Below are 12,528 nucleotides of genomic sequence, written 5' to 3' on the forward strand. Positions count from 1 at the left end.
CCCGAGCGAGGGGCGGGACCGCACGCCCGGAAGCGGCCTCCAGACCGCGGTGCCTTCTGGGAGTTGTTGTGCAAGAGCTAAGGCGCCGGGTGCTCTCCCACGTGCGTCCCCCCGGGTTTTGATAACCATGAAAGTACATAGATCCGCTTCCTGAGCGTGTTTACCTAACCACACTCAGTAACCGATGATATTTTTGAAAATTAAACAATATCAAGTTTTAAGTGATGAACATTTCAGATGGCGGTTTAACACCGTTCTATTGAAAGCTGCTTTACTGTTTTCTTAAACAAGTACATGGGGAAAGCACTGTAGTTTGGAAATATCTAGAGACATTCCCAGATTCCAAGTAGAATGAAAACTGGTTTCCCAGGAAGAATGTCAGGAAACACTACAATTAAAACACCTGGGACCAAAAAGATTTTTTTAAAGTTACCGTTTGAATTATGCCTCATTGTGCAGCATAGCGCGGTCGAAGTTGGTTTGGATGTTCTTTCCAGAATGAGTGTGAAGTTTACCCTTAGACTAATCCAAAACTACAGGAATACCAACGGACTTCAGTCTCAAGTGTTTCATTGGACTCCTATAATCTTAATTAAAGATGAGCTCCAACCGCGTCCAAATGGCCTGAGTAGTTGTCAATCAGCTGCAGAGCTAAAACCTACTTCGACGTATTGCTCAGAAGAATATTAGTAAGTAATAAGACAGTCAATGACTGAATAAGATAAATATTAAATATTTAGTAATAGTAGCCTTTCTATCTCATTATATTTAGTAATCCTCAACCTAAAGTTGTAGAGGAATTTTGACTTTACTGTCATCTTTTATGTGCTTGGACAAAGCCCAGATCTCATTTCTATAATTGTTTTATCTGCATATATCCACCTGTCCAGCATTTTACTGAATTAGCCTTTGGAAAAATTAAACAACTACATGTCACTTGGAGATATTTATAGTAAGGAGATCCCCAAAGAATGAAATATCCCTAAAAAAAAAAAAGTCATTGTTTTTGATTGCTGGATTCAGAGAAGGGGAGGTAGGAAGAGATTTGCCATTTCAAAGTGTTTACTTTCCCTATGCTTTCTTCTATTTTCTCATAGGAAAATACAAAAACTCTCCAACCCCCACATACCCCAAAAAACCTGATGGCTCTGTGATATTGGAACAAGAAAGTTCTTAGCATTTTGCAGTCAAGAAGCATGACTTTTCTGTTCCTTCAGAGGAAACCTAAAAAGTAGCTTGTCTCATGAACCTCAAAAGACAACAATTAAATAACCTTCACCAACTATCAACTGTCATTTTCCAAACTGCCACAGAATCTTCTAGGTCCAACATTCTGTAATTTCCGAGAAAAGATCATCTCTTCTAAAACACTCCACTTGTTCTTTGAATAGTAGCAGCAAGCTTAATCATCTCTTGGGAAGCACTCTCTAACACTATGGTTTCGCCAGTACCTGGAGCAAAACTTTTGGCAGAAACACAAGAGTCCAAGTTTGGGGAGAGCCACAGGATCAATTCACAGTTGTAAACTGGACTCCTACTCTGAAGGGTAGCAGCCATCCGCTTTGCCTGATTCTTATAATCCTGAGGAGTCACCAAAGAGTTGCTACCATTTACTGTACTTAAAGTGGTGTTACAGCATTACAAAATGGAAGAAAAACTTTATTCTATGATATGTTAGTGCTCTAGCATACATCAAAGATGAAAAATACTCAATGCAAGCCTGCTTTGGTCAACACAAAATACTTACAGAGTCTTCAGCCCTCCTGGGAGACAAATTTCACATTACTCTTCATTACAAGGAATAAAAATCCTCGTGAATAGGATCATAGGTTTCTGTGAAAGACTAGAATGAAATTCACAACAGGAAAGAACAGAAGTGAAGAGATTTAGAAAAAGAAAAAAGTCAGAGAAGGAAAAGAAAAGTTTATTTTTTTAATATTTTTATTTATTTATATTTTTTGAGACAGAGTCTTGCTCCCATCACTCCAGGTAGAGTGCAGTGGCATTATCATAGCTCACTGTAGCCTCAAATTCCCGAGTTTAAGTAATCTTCTTGCCTCAGCCTCCCTAGTAACTGGGACTACCAGAACACACCATCACACCCAGCTAATTTTTTCTATTTTTGGTAGAGATGGGGCTCTCCCTTGTGCTCAGGCTGTTCTTGAACTCCTGAGCTCAAGTGATCCTCCCGCCTCAGCCTCCCAGAGTACTAGGATTACAAGTGTGAGCCACAATACCTGGCCAAAAAGAAAATTTTAAAAAGAAGAAAAAAGTACAACTCCAGGCATTGTAAAGACTCATGTAGAGAAAATATAGAGATCTATTCAATATTTTCTATAATGACAAAAAACAAAAATAAAAATCCCCATGTGAGTTTGACCCATTTTTGCTGCGTCTACTGGAATGTAGCTGTTTACACCTAACTTAAAGAGGTAAAAACATTTTCTCAGCCTTGGGGTAGGGTGAAAATAAATACTTTTTTTATCCATTGTAAAACATGGATTATCACAATGACTTTAATCATAATACATGTAATCATGCAATTACATGTGTTCGGTAACAGTATTTGAAAATAGTCCATGAAGCTACAAATTCACAGTTGGATATAAAAACCACTTAAAAATATTTCTTAGAGTTGTTTCTCCCAGTATGTACTTAGGATGAGTGCTTTGTTGTTCTAAAGTTAAAAAGTAGGGCAAAACACAACTGAAGATATATAATTTTCTATATATCTGTGCTAATATTTTTAAGAGTTTAGCCAAATCTTTATTCTCTACTTCTTTACTTCTAATAATACCTAGTTCTTTGTTCTTATTATGTTCTCTTATTTACAGGAGAACAGCTCTTTCCTAAATTTTAGTTTCCTGTTTTATTTCTTAGATTTTTTTATCCTAAAGCATTGTATTTAAAAAGTTCATAGCTGCTTAGCTTGTTTTACTTAACCAAAGTGAGATTCCATATTTGTCTTAATCTTTTAAATTTGCAATTAAAAGTACAGGGTAATTTAAAAATGCATTTTTTATCTAGTGTAATCTGTCATTTTCATGGCATCTTTTAAGTCTCCTACAATGAATATTTTTATGAGTGTCTGCTAGGTTCTGATTCTTAAATATACTAAAATGGGGACAGGCATGAGACAATGCCTGTAATCCCGGAGCTTTGGGAGGCTGTGGTAGCAGGATCACTTGAGGCCAGAGTTTCAGACCTGCCTGGGCAACATACAAGACCCCCATCTCTACAAAAAAATTTTTAAAAAATTAGCTGCGCATGGTGGCATGGGCCTGTAGTCCTAGCTACTCCAGAGTGTGAGGTGGAAGATCACTTAAGCCTAAAACTCCAAAGCGACAGTGAACTATGATTATGCTGTTGCACTCCAGCCTGGGCAACAGAGCAAGACTATGTTTCTACAGAAAAAAAAAGTTACTAAGGTGAAGACCTCAATAGCTGCTGATTGAAAAGTCTCATTCTTGAAGCTCCAGTGGCATAATCGGTTAGTGCACAGTACTCATATGAAATGTCTCCTTCTGGGAATCAGAGCATAATACTTTGGTTTGTTTTCCACAAATTTTCAAAATTTCAAACACCCTGGAACCTGCTATAAGAAAAAGTTACTCCTCCTTTTGTGATGGATGAAAAATAAATGGAATATAGGTACAAGATGAATAAGTAGTCCAGTTTATTTTCAGGTACTTATATCACAATCTGAATATGATTTTTCCCCAAATCAGCAGATAGAAGAAAGTCCATATTTAAATAATTATATTATCTTGGAATGTGAATAGCATATTTACCTATTATATTTTTAAATTTTAGTTTTATTTCCAAACCATGTATAGAAACAAGAGGGTTAGAAAATAGCTATTTACTTGTGACATACTTATTACTTTTTAATTATGAAAATATAAACTAGTTTACATTCCATATTTAATCAGAATGTTAAAAGATGAAATATACTATTTTCTTTTAGTCTTTTTCAGTTAATATACTAGAAATGAGTAAGGGAAATAGTATTCACTAAGGTAATAGCCTTAGTGAACTAGTCTACAGTTACATGTGAGGTCATTTATGATGAGCAAACAATGGATTAGGTAACAGTGAGGAAAATTCTGGAAGTCTGAGTTTGTAGCTTACTAGCAACCACTTTCAACATTTCTGCAAAGCTAGAGAAGGTATCTTCTAATTTAAATTTCTTTAGGAATTGTCTATTGTGTAATATACTGCCAACAGGAGGTCAGTTTTAAAGGAATACTGCTGATAGCCTGTGGAAAAGAAATTCTTTTTCCCCCCTTACACACTGATAGTTCTTATATTTGTATTCCTGCAATTCTTATATATATCTATATTTTTAAAAAACACATTGGATTAGCAGCAAGAGAGTTGAAAATGGCAGAAGTTGGGAATGACTGCTATTTCTTTTTTAATTCCACATGCATAAAGGTAAATATTGTACAATTTACAGTACTTCACATGCTTAAGCTTTCTAGTAGAATGAAAGAAGATATGGCAATAATTTGCACTGCTTAACCAAAATTTACTATTTTCGGCAAGATATATTATATATGTAAAATCTGAAGTAAAAGCTTATCATGTATTTCTGAAATACTGAATTTCTCTGAGGAAATCTGGCATAATTAAAATTATGATTTGTTTGAAATTACCCTTATATATGCTGGTTACATGCCTATAGCTTTTTAATCTTCATGTGGCACTTTTACTTGTATTATGGCTCCTTCAGACATCAAATCCTAATATTGAAATATAATGTGATACGCCATATTGTTTTGGTCAATGTGATTTCGGTTATATCACTTAAAATAGTTGAATTTAGGTTACTATCAAACTTAGTGTAATAAATATAATTGTTTCCCTATTACTGAATTTCCTCTTGTCAAAAGTCTAGGTGATAGCAAATATTTAAATATAATTTAAAAAGGAAAATAAAAGTAAGATAAACAAAATGGGCCAAATATAAATTAAAGTTTATAAACTTAAATGGGAAAAAGTTTAACCCAAGGAATTAGGATTAATGGATCTCAATGAAACCTAATAAATGTAGAAACTCAGTGTTGAGAGCTTCATGCTCATGCTACTGAAACCCAATGAAAGAAATGACATACCTGGTTTTAACATGTTTCATCTCTGCTAGTAAGCCTGACTGGATTGGTTAATAGAGATCATCTCCATAATTAGAATATGGTTAGTGAGTCTTAAAAATTTTGTCTGGCTTCTTTTAGAAAGAAAAATTAAGTTATTCTTCATTGGATTGTGATCAAGAGTATCACTGGTTTTTTAATCTCTATTCTTAGTGAACTACATGGATTAATTGATAACAAAAAGTGATATTTTATCAGTGACTTGTGTCATGTACTATTTAATAATTAAGTTATCTTGCCACTCTCTCACTAAAGTTAGACTAATTTGCTAAAATTTAGACTTATGGTCTTGTATTGGTAGTGTGTATTTTTGTGATTCTAATTTGATCTACTCGTTTAGCAACCTATTGTTGTCGATCACTAAAGTTAATATATTGTCAATATTTTCTACACTGTTTACTTTTCTCTTTTAGGGTTCCCAGTGCCAGTTCCGACACTGTGAAGAGGCTCTTGGCAGTGACACTGTGTGCTCATTATGGAGAGAGAGGAAATGTTTAGATCCACTTTGCAGATTTAGACACATGGAAATGCAGGTAGAATTTCTCAGCATCATCATTTTTGTTAAAAGCATTTCCCTCTAATAATATCGAATTACATTTTACAAAACAATAAGGAAGAAATCATTCTTCCAGTATTTAATTTTAGGCACTTTGTGCTTTGTTCAACTTAAATTCTTAGAAAAATGGAGGAACATGTTTTAGAAATACCCATTGCTACCTAGCAGGGCTTAGAAACACTGAAAGCCAGAAAACACACATGATCCTAAATCAGTAATTGCAATTTTTTTCCACATTGTGTTGTGTTGTAGCACATTGTATTTATTGTGAATATGGCGTCTAATCATTACATTTCTCCCCACCTCCATTGTCTAGCAAAACTGCAGCATTTCATGCTTCTGGGAAACTCAACCTCTTGGTTGTGTGAAAATCAGTTGTATCTTTTATCACAGCAAACCTCGAAATATCAATGGATTATTTTTGCCACCAAGTAGCAGTGAGTATATTTTTGAATAACATGGACATACCATATTATAATCTGGTTTTGGAGTAGCAGCATAGAATGACATATTAAATAAAGTAGAACAAGGTGAGCAATGCAGTTCAATAGCCAATGGATGATTTGGGATGATGCTGCCATGGATCATGAGATAAAGCTTAGAATGAGCCATCAAGTAGCTAACAAGATGAAGTGAACAGAGTGAGTTAAATTTGCTCTGACTATTTGTGTATAAAATGGATTTTATTCATCATAAAAGTGGGATGGCTACTGACTTCAGTAGAAGGAGACTGTGTCACAGCAACGCATCACACAGCTGGAGCCAAGGTCAGAGGTCATGACCTCACTGATGCTCCCTCCTTATCAAATGTGGAAATCTATCTCATGGGTGGGGAAAGCAGGGGCATGCTATAGGTTACACACATATTCTGCTTCTAGTAGAGCAGCTATATGTTGTGGTTCTTCCTAAGACCCGTTATGGAGAAAATGCAATCCCATTGCTACAAAAGCCATGGCACAATTCAATGTAACTGATACTGAGACACTACTACATGAACCTTAAGGTAGGTCCTGAGAAGGGGATACAGAATATACTGAACTATAAAGTAGTGAATGGCAAGAACCTTGCTGAAGAAGTTGGTGCCGTTAGGTTTCCCTGATGCTGTAGCTACTCTGTTCTCCTGCTATAGTCACCAAATTTCTCTGATCAAATGGTTCTAGAAATGAACTGATAGGATATTCATCCCTTGGGATTTAAAAATTTGGTTGCAGATAATCTTTGGCAAATAAATAACTAAAAATTAGGTTTCCCTGTTATATTCTTCTGGAAAACTCTGACCTCATAGTACATATCATTGCATGTAGTACCTTGATCAATGTTTCTCTTCTTCACTAGGCTATAAACATCACAAGGATGAGGGTCATAAGTTGTTTTTTTTTTTTCCCATCGCTGTTTTGCACAATGTCTGGAACACAACAGCTCAATGAAATTGGATGTATGGGTAGATGGATGGGGGATGGATAAGATGACTTCAGAAAGGCAACCTTCTGGGATGAAAGTTAATACCTACTTAGTGATTAATTGGCCCCTTTAGTTTACAGGTAGTACGATTTTATTTTGTGAAAAACATCATACTAAATTCTTTCATTTATTTACAATATCTAGTTAGTAGTTTGTTCTCTAGTAGTCTATGGGGAAATTACTATATTTCAAACTAGCTTTTTCAGAATTAGAGGAAAAACAAAGACTGCATCTCTGGGAAAGGAATAGTATAGTGTCTGTGTAACTAATTATTATTTGGCCCTCTTACTATAAGACATGCCCTGGGCTAAGTGCTGTAGGCATAAGTTTCATTATTCTCATTTATTAGAAATAAAATCTGAGGATTAAAGATAAATAGCTTCTGGCTTTTCTGGAAGCCTCACTTTCTTCAACAGGTGTTTGACTCTTAGAGTAAGCTTTTCCCTTAGTAGGGTCAAATCAAGATCCTTGCATTGGAACCAAATGCTTCCCCTAAGCATTTCACCTCCATCATGAGAGACAAATAGGAGGTACATAGGCCACTAATACTCTGCTTCTTCAAACCTCCTAGAGGACAAGAGGGAGACTCATACACCCACCTCACCCTCCAAGACAGCCACATCATGTCCATGTATGTGTTTTGGATTCACCAGGGCAAATATTATTCTGTCTTTTATTCCTGTTTATGTCAGTCAGTAGAAGAAACTCCATCTCTCAAGTGACTTACTCCTTTCCCTGTTCTGTCCTTTTTACTCCTCAATCTTCCATTATCAATGTAATTATTTCTTCTCTAACTTTCCTTCATATTCATATGCTTATGTAACAGTAGTTTTCCACTGAAGACCCTGTTTCTCCTGTAGCACTTACTTCCAGCACTCAAATACTGCTGGACTTGGAGAAGAGATGGGAAGATTCTTTGGTCCTCATTGCCAATCTCAGACTGTTCTCTGGCATTTCTCTCTAAAACCATCCAACTTGAACCACACATCAGCAGACTATATCAGTTTTACCCCTTAATGTTATTTTTTGCTTTCATCTACCTACATCTAGATCCTTCTTCCTTGTTTTTCAACAATATGAACTCCTGCTTTGTTGTCGCCCCAGCAACACTCCTGTGTCAATTTTTGGTGATTTCAATGTATAAATACATGACCTATCCATCACTGTAGCCTCTCTTTCTTTAGCTCACCTCTTCCATTGGCCTTATCTCCCCCATTTCTGTCATTCTTCCTTAGTCATATAGCATTTAACTCATTATTATTTAGAGAATGCTAATTACATACTTTCCTAATTCAATGCTTTCAGAACATTCACTTTAACATGCTTAAAAACCACTGGGCCCTCCTATCCCTTGATTCTATTATCTTTCTACAATCCCTCACTTCCTTAATCTCTTTTGTCACCTCTATCTGGTAATCTTTTCCTTGCACACACACCCCACTTTCTTGCCACTCTCTGGCTTCACTGTACTTGTTAGGCAACTGTAACACTGCTAAAGCTTAACTCTCCACCTTCTCTGTGCCTGCATCCATTAGAGCTGAACGTGGCTGCAGAAAAATACATAACCATACTGGTTGGGTTAAATTCATGACCACAAACCTCAAAGGAGTGCTTAATGCTGACTGCCAGTCATACTGCATGATACTCCCCTGTTCTCCTTTATCCTTCACTGTTGTTTTATGCTTTCTTCTCCTTAAACCTCCAACATCTATTCCTCCTCTCTGATGGTGACCCTATGTCTTACTGAGAAACTTTTAAGTAATGAGAAGAGAACTTCTGCGGATTTCCATCACTACATCTCGCCATTCATTGCTAACTTCTGTAGGAGCCTCTTCCCCACTCTTATACTTTTAAGCCTATCCTTCCACTTGGTAAGTATTATTCTATCTTGTGTACTCAAGAACACTGATTCAAAAATTTTTCCCTCTTTCTTCTACAGAATCATTTTTTACTCTTATTGAATTATTCCTATTAGCATACAAACATGCATTTATCTCTCTAATTGTTAGAAAAACTCTCCCTTCTCTTGATTCATTTTCTCACAAACTACCACTGCCATTTTCTTTCCCATCACAGTAGTTCTCCTTATTCTTACTATCACCAAATTCTTTCCTTCCTTCCTTCCTTCCTTCCTTCCTTCCTTCCTTCCTTCCTTCCTTCCTTCCTTCCTTCCTTCCTTCCTTCCTTCCTTCCTTCCTTCCTTCCTTCCTTCCTTCCTTCCTTTCTTTCTTTCTTTCTTTCTTTCTTTCTTTCTTTCTTTCTTTCTTTCTTTCTTTCTTTCTTTCTTTCTTGTTGTTAGAGACAGGATCTCACTTTGTTGTTCATGCTGGAGTACAGTGGTGCTTTTATAACTTACTGTAACCTCAAACTCCTGGGCTCAAGGGATCCTCCTACCTGAGTCTCCCAAGTAGCTAGGACTACAGTCCTACACAACTCTGCTTGGCTTGTTTATTTTTTTAATAGAGACATGGTCTTGCTATGTTGCTCAGGCTGGTCTCAAACTTCTGTCCTCAAGTGATCCTCTTGCCTTGGCCTCCCAAAGTGCTGACATTACAGTTTTGAACCACTGTGCCAGCCCCCTCCCATTCTTTATTAATCCTATGCTATTGGGGCTCTTTTACCCATTTCCCTAGTAATAGTAACATTGTTAAGTTCAGTAGTCAATTCTCAGTCCTTAATTAACTTGAACCATTAGCAGGATTTGACCCATTTGATCATGCCTTCTTTCTTGATAAAATTTCCTTATCTAGCTTCCAGGACACCACATTCTCTTCATTTTCCTCCTACCTTCTTAGTGCTCTGTTATTGCTCTTCCTTTCTGGTTTTTCCTCTTCCAACCTCTTACATGTACAGTGTTCTAGAAGTTAGTCCTTAGTTCTCTGTCTCTCTGTCTACTTCCTTGGTAATCTTATCCAGCCTTATGGCTTTGAATATAATTTACATGTTGATGACTACCAAACATATATATATCCATTCCAGACCTCTCACTTGACCTTCAGGCAATTTTGTTCTACTTCTGAATTGAACTCTTAACTTGGATGGCTAATAGACCCTTCACACTTCACATGTTCAAAACCAAACTCATGATTTTACCACCTATACTCTCAAACCTGCTACATCCATAGCTCTCCCTGTCTCATTCTGATGGAAGTTCCATTCTTCTAGTTGCTCAGGTCATCGGAATCATCCTCAAATTTTCTGTTTCTCTCATATTGCACATCCAATCCATATGGAAATCTTATTAACTCTACCATTCTAATATATCCAGAATCTGTCTTTTCTCATCATCTCTGCTACTCTCACATGGGCCAGGCCACCATTATCATCTCATGACTGAATCACCGTAGTAAATCTCCTAACAGGTTTCCCTGCTTTAACTTTTGCCATTCTATGTCTGTTCAAACCACAGCAGCGCAGTGATATACTCTTGTACACTAATCAGATGTCACCTCTCCACTCAAAATCCTCCAATGTCTTTTCATTTCATGCAGATAAATTCAGAGTTAAACAAGAGACTCCATCTGATCCAGTGCCTATTAGCTCTCTGAATTTATCTGCTACACTCATGTGTTACACTTGCTCCCTGTACTCCAACCACACTGTTCCCTTATTCTTCCTAGAGCATGTTAGCATGCTCCTGCTTTAGGGGCACCACATGAAATGCTCTTCCCTTAGTATCTTTATGGCTAACTCCTTTATTTCTTCAAATTCTTGCTCAAAGATCACTTTTTAATAAGGTCTATTCTGAACACACTATTTGAAATGTATTCAGGCTTTCCATCTCCCTTCCTATACACTTAAGTCTCTCTTGCTTTGCCTTTCTGCCATATCCCCTAACACTGTCTCAGATACAATATAATGTACTTGTTTGCTATGTCTACTGTTTGTTGTCTGACCCCACCCTATAGAATGCAAGGTCCGTGAAAACAAAAACATTTATTTTTTTCCCTGGTAAACCTCTAACACCTAACATAGACATGTAGTATTGTCTTTCACATAGTGACCAGTTCTATCCCAGGAAGTCCTGAATGGTATTTATTCATATTAAACCCATAGCTATTTTCCCTCTGCCCAAACACATGTCTGTACTCTAGGAAAGAGGATTCAATTTACAAACTGTAGATAAACTACCAAGCTCAGCTGAAATATGTATTGAACTACTGCGTTTACCTATTCATTTGGAAATATTTCAGTACCTTAGAAGGTATAATTTGATTCTTGGTAGACCTAATATTTCCTACAATATTTCCTCCAAGGTCCATATTAACCAAAACTTACAAAGTAATACCTTTATGAAAATTCACCTTTTTGTGTTTCTGTAAATGCATATGATTAATTGATAAAATCAAGATGGGATTGTTATAAACTATTTGGTAGCAAAATTTAACTGGCTAAGATTTAGTTCATACACAGCACTGTGCAATTTGTGTGTAATTTTTTCTCTTGGATCAAAATAAGATAAAATTTAGATATTTAAATGTGCAACATGTAAAAATTTCTAAAACTTCTGCTGATGAATTGAGACCTATCACATAGTTCATATTAAGTAGGTAAGTTGGAACCACAGCAATCCTATCTAAATTACCAGCTGTGCTCTTCCAGTATTAGGTGCTTGCCAAAAGCAATTTTTTATTAAATGATTTACCATTGTATGATATCTTTAAGCACTGAGCACAATTATCAGGAGTCTTGCATTTTTTGTCTGAGGGTATAAAACTGCCAGTTAGTCTTTTTTACAATTTAAACTTTAAACCACTAGTGAGTTAAGAAAGGTTTTGGACTCTTTTGAAAAATATTTCATTTAAAGACACATAATCATTCTGGTTTTCTCCAAGTTTAAAAGCAAATAGCTGCTAAACCAATTGAAAATGCTAGGAAAACATAATTCAATTGGTATTTAAAATAATTATATGAATTCCCTAAGCATTTCTGAGAACAGTTTGTATTTTCTTTGCAAGCGTGGTAGGTACTTATTCTTTCTCCCATGGAGGGAGAAGTTAGTGTACTCTGTTCGACAAACTGTTGTTTAAAAAACTCCTTAAATATGGCTGAGGAAAAATGTTTCACAAATACAGTAGCTTGAACATTGAAACAATTGGTTACCTCTCCTTGGCTAGTTGCTGTGTTATTCTATAATGAAAAATTGAATGAGATAATTTGATTTTTATTTACTCTACTTCAGTGTTTTAGTGATACTTTGGGAAACTGATTATTTGGCCACTTAATTTTTTTTATTTCAGAATATTATGGGGGTACAAATATTTAGGTTACATATATTTCCCTTGCCCCACCCATGTCTGAGCTTCAAGCGTGTCCATCCCCTAGATGGTGCACATCATGCTCATTATGTGTGTATAT

General features: G+C 36.1%; 1 protein-coding gene across 7 annotated transcripts in view; it reads left to right on the forward strand.

Annotated features, from left to right (window-relative positions):
- Positions 1-4,086: 4,086 nt before the first annotated feature.
- The window catches only part of C10H12orf50 (chromosome 10 C12orf50 homolog), a 34,101-nt gene continuing 25,659 nt past the window's right edge, over positions 4,087-12,528 (forward strand). For all 7 annotated transcript variants that reach the window (XM_076006795.1, XM_076006798.1, XM_076006796.1 and 4 more), the window contains exons 1-3: positions 4,087-4,169; positions 5,567-5,686; positions 6,026-6,146. In XM_076006795.1, coding sequence (XP_075862910.1) covers positions 5,675-5,686; positions 6,026-6,146 — 133 coding nt within the window. In that variant the 5' untranslated portion in view covers positions 4,087-4,169; positions 5,567-5,674. The remainder of the gene's footprint in view (positions 4,170-5,566; positions 5,687-6,025; positions 6,147-12,528) is intronic.

Source organism: Microcebus murinus, chromosome 10, assembly GCF_040939455.1.
Source record: "Microcebus murinus isolate Inina chromosome 10, M.murinus_Inina_mat1.0, whole genome shotgun sequence".
NCBI classification, from domain to species: domain Eukaryota; kingdom Metazoa; phylum Chordata; class Mammalia; order Primates; family Cheirogaleidae; genus Microcebus; species Microcebus murinus.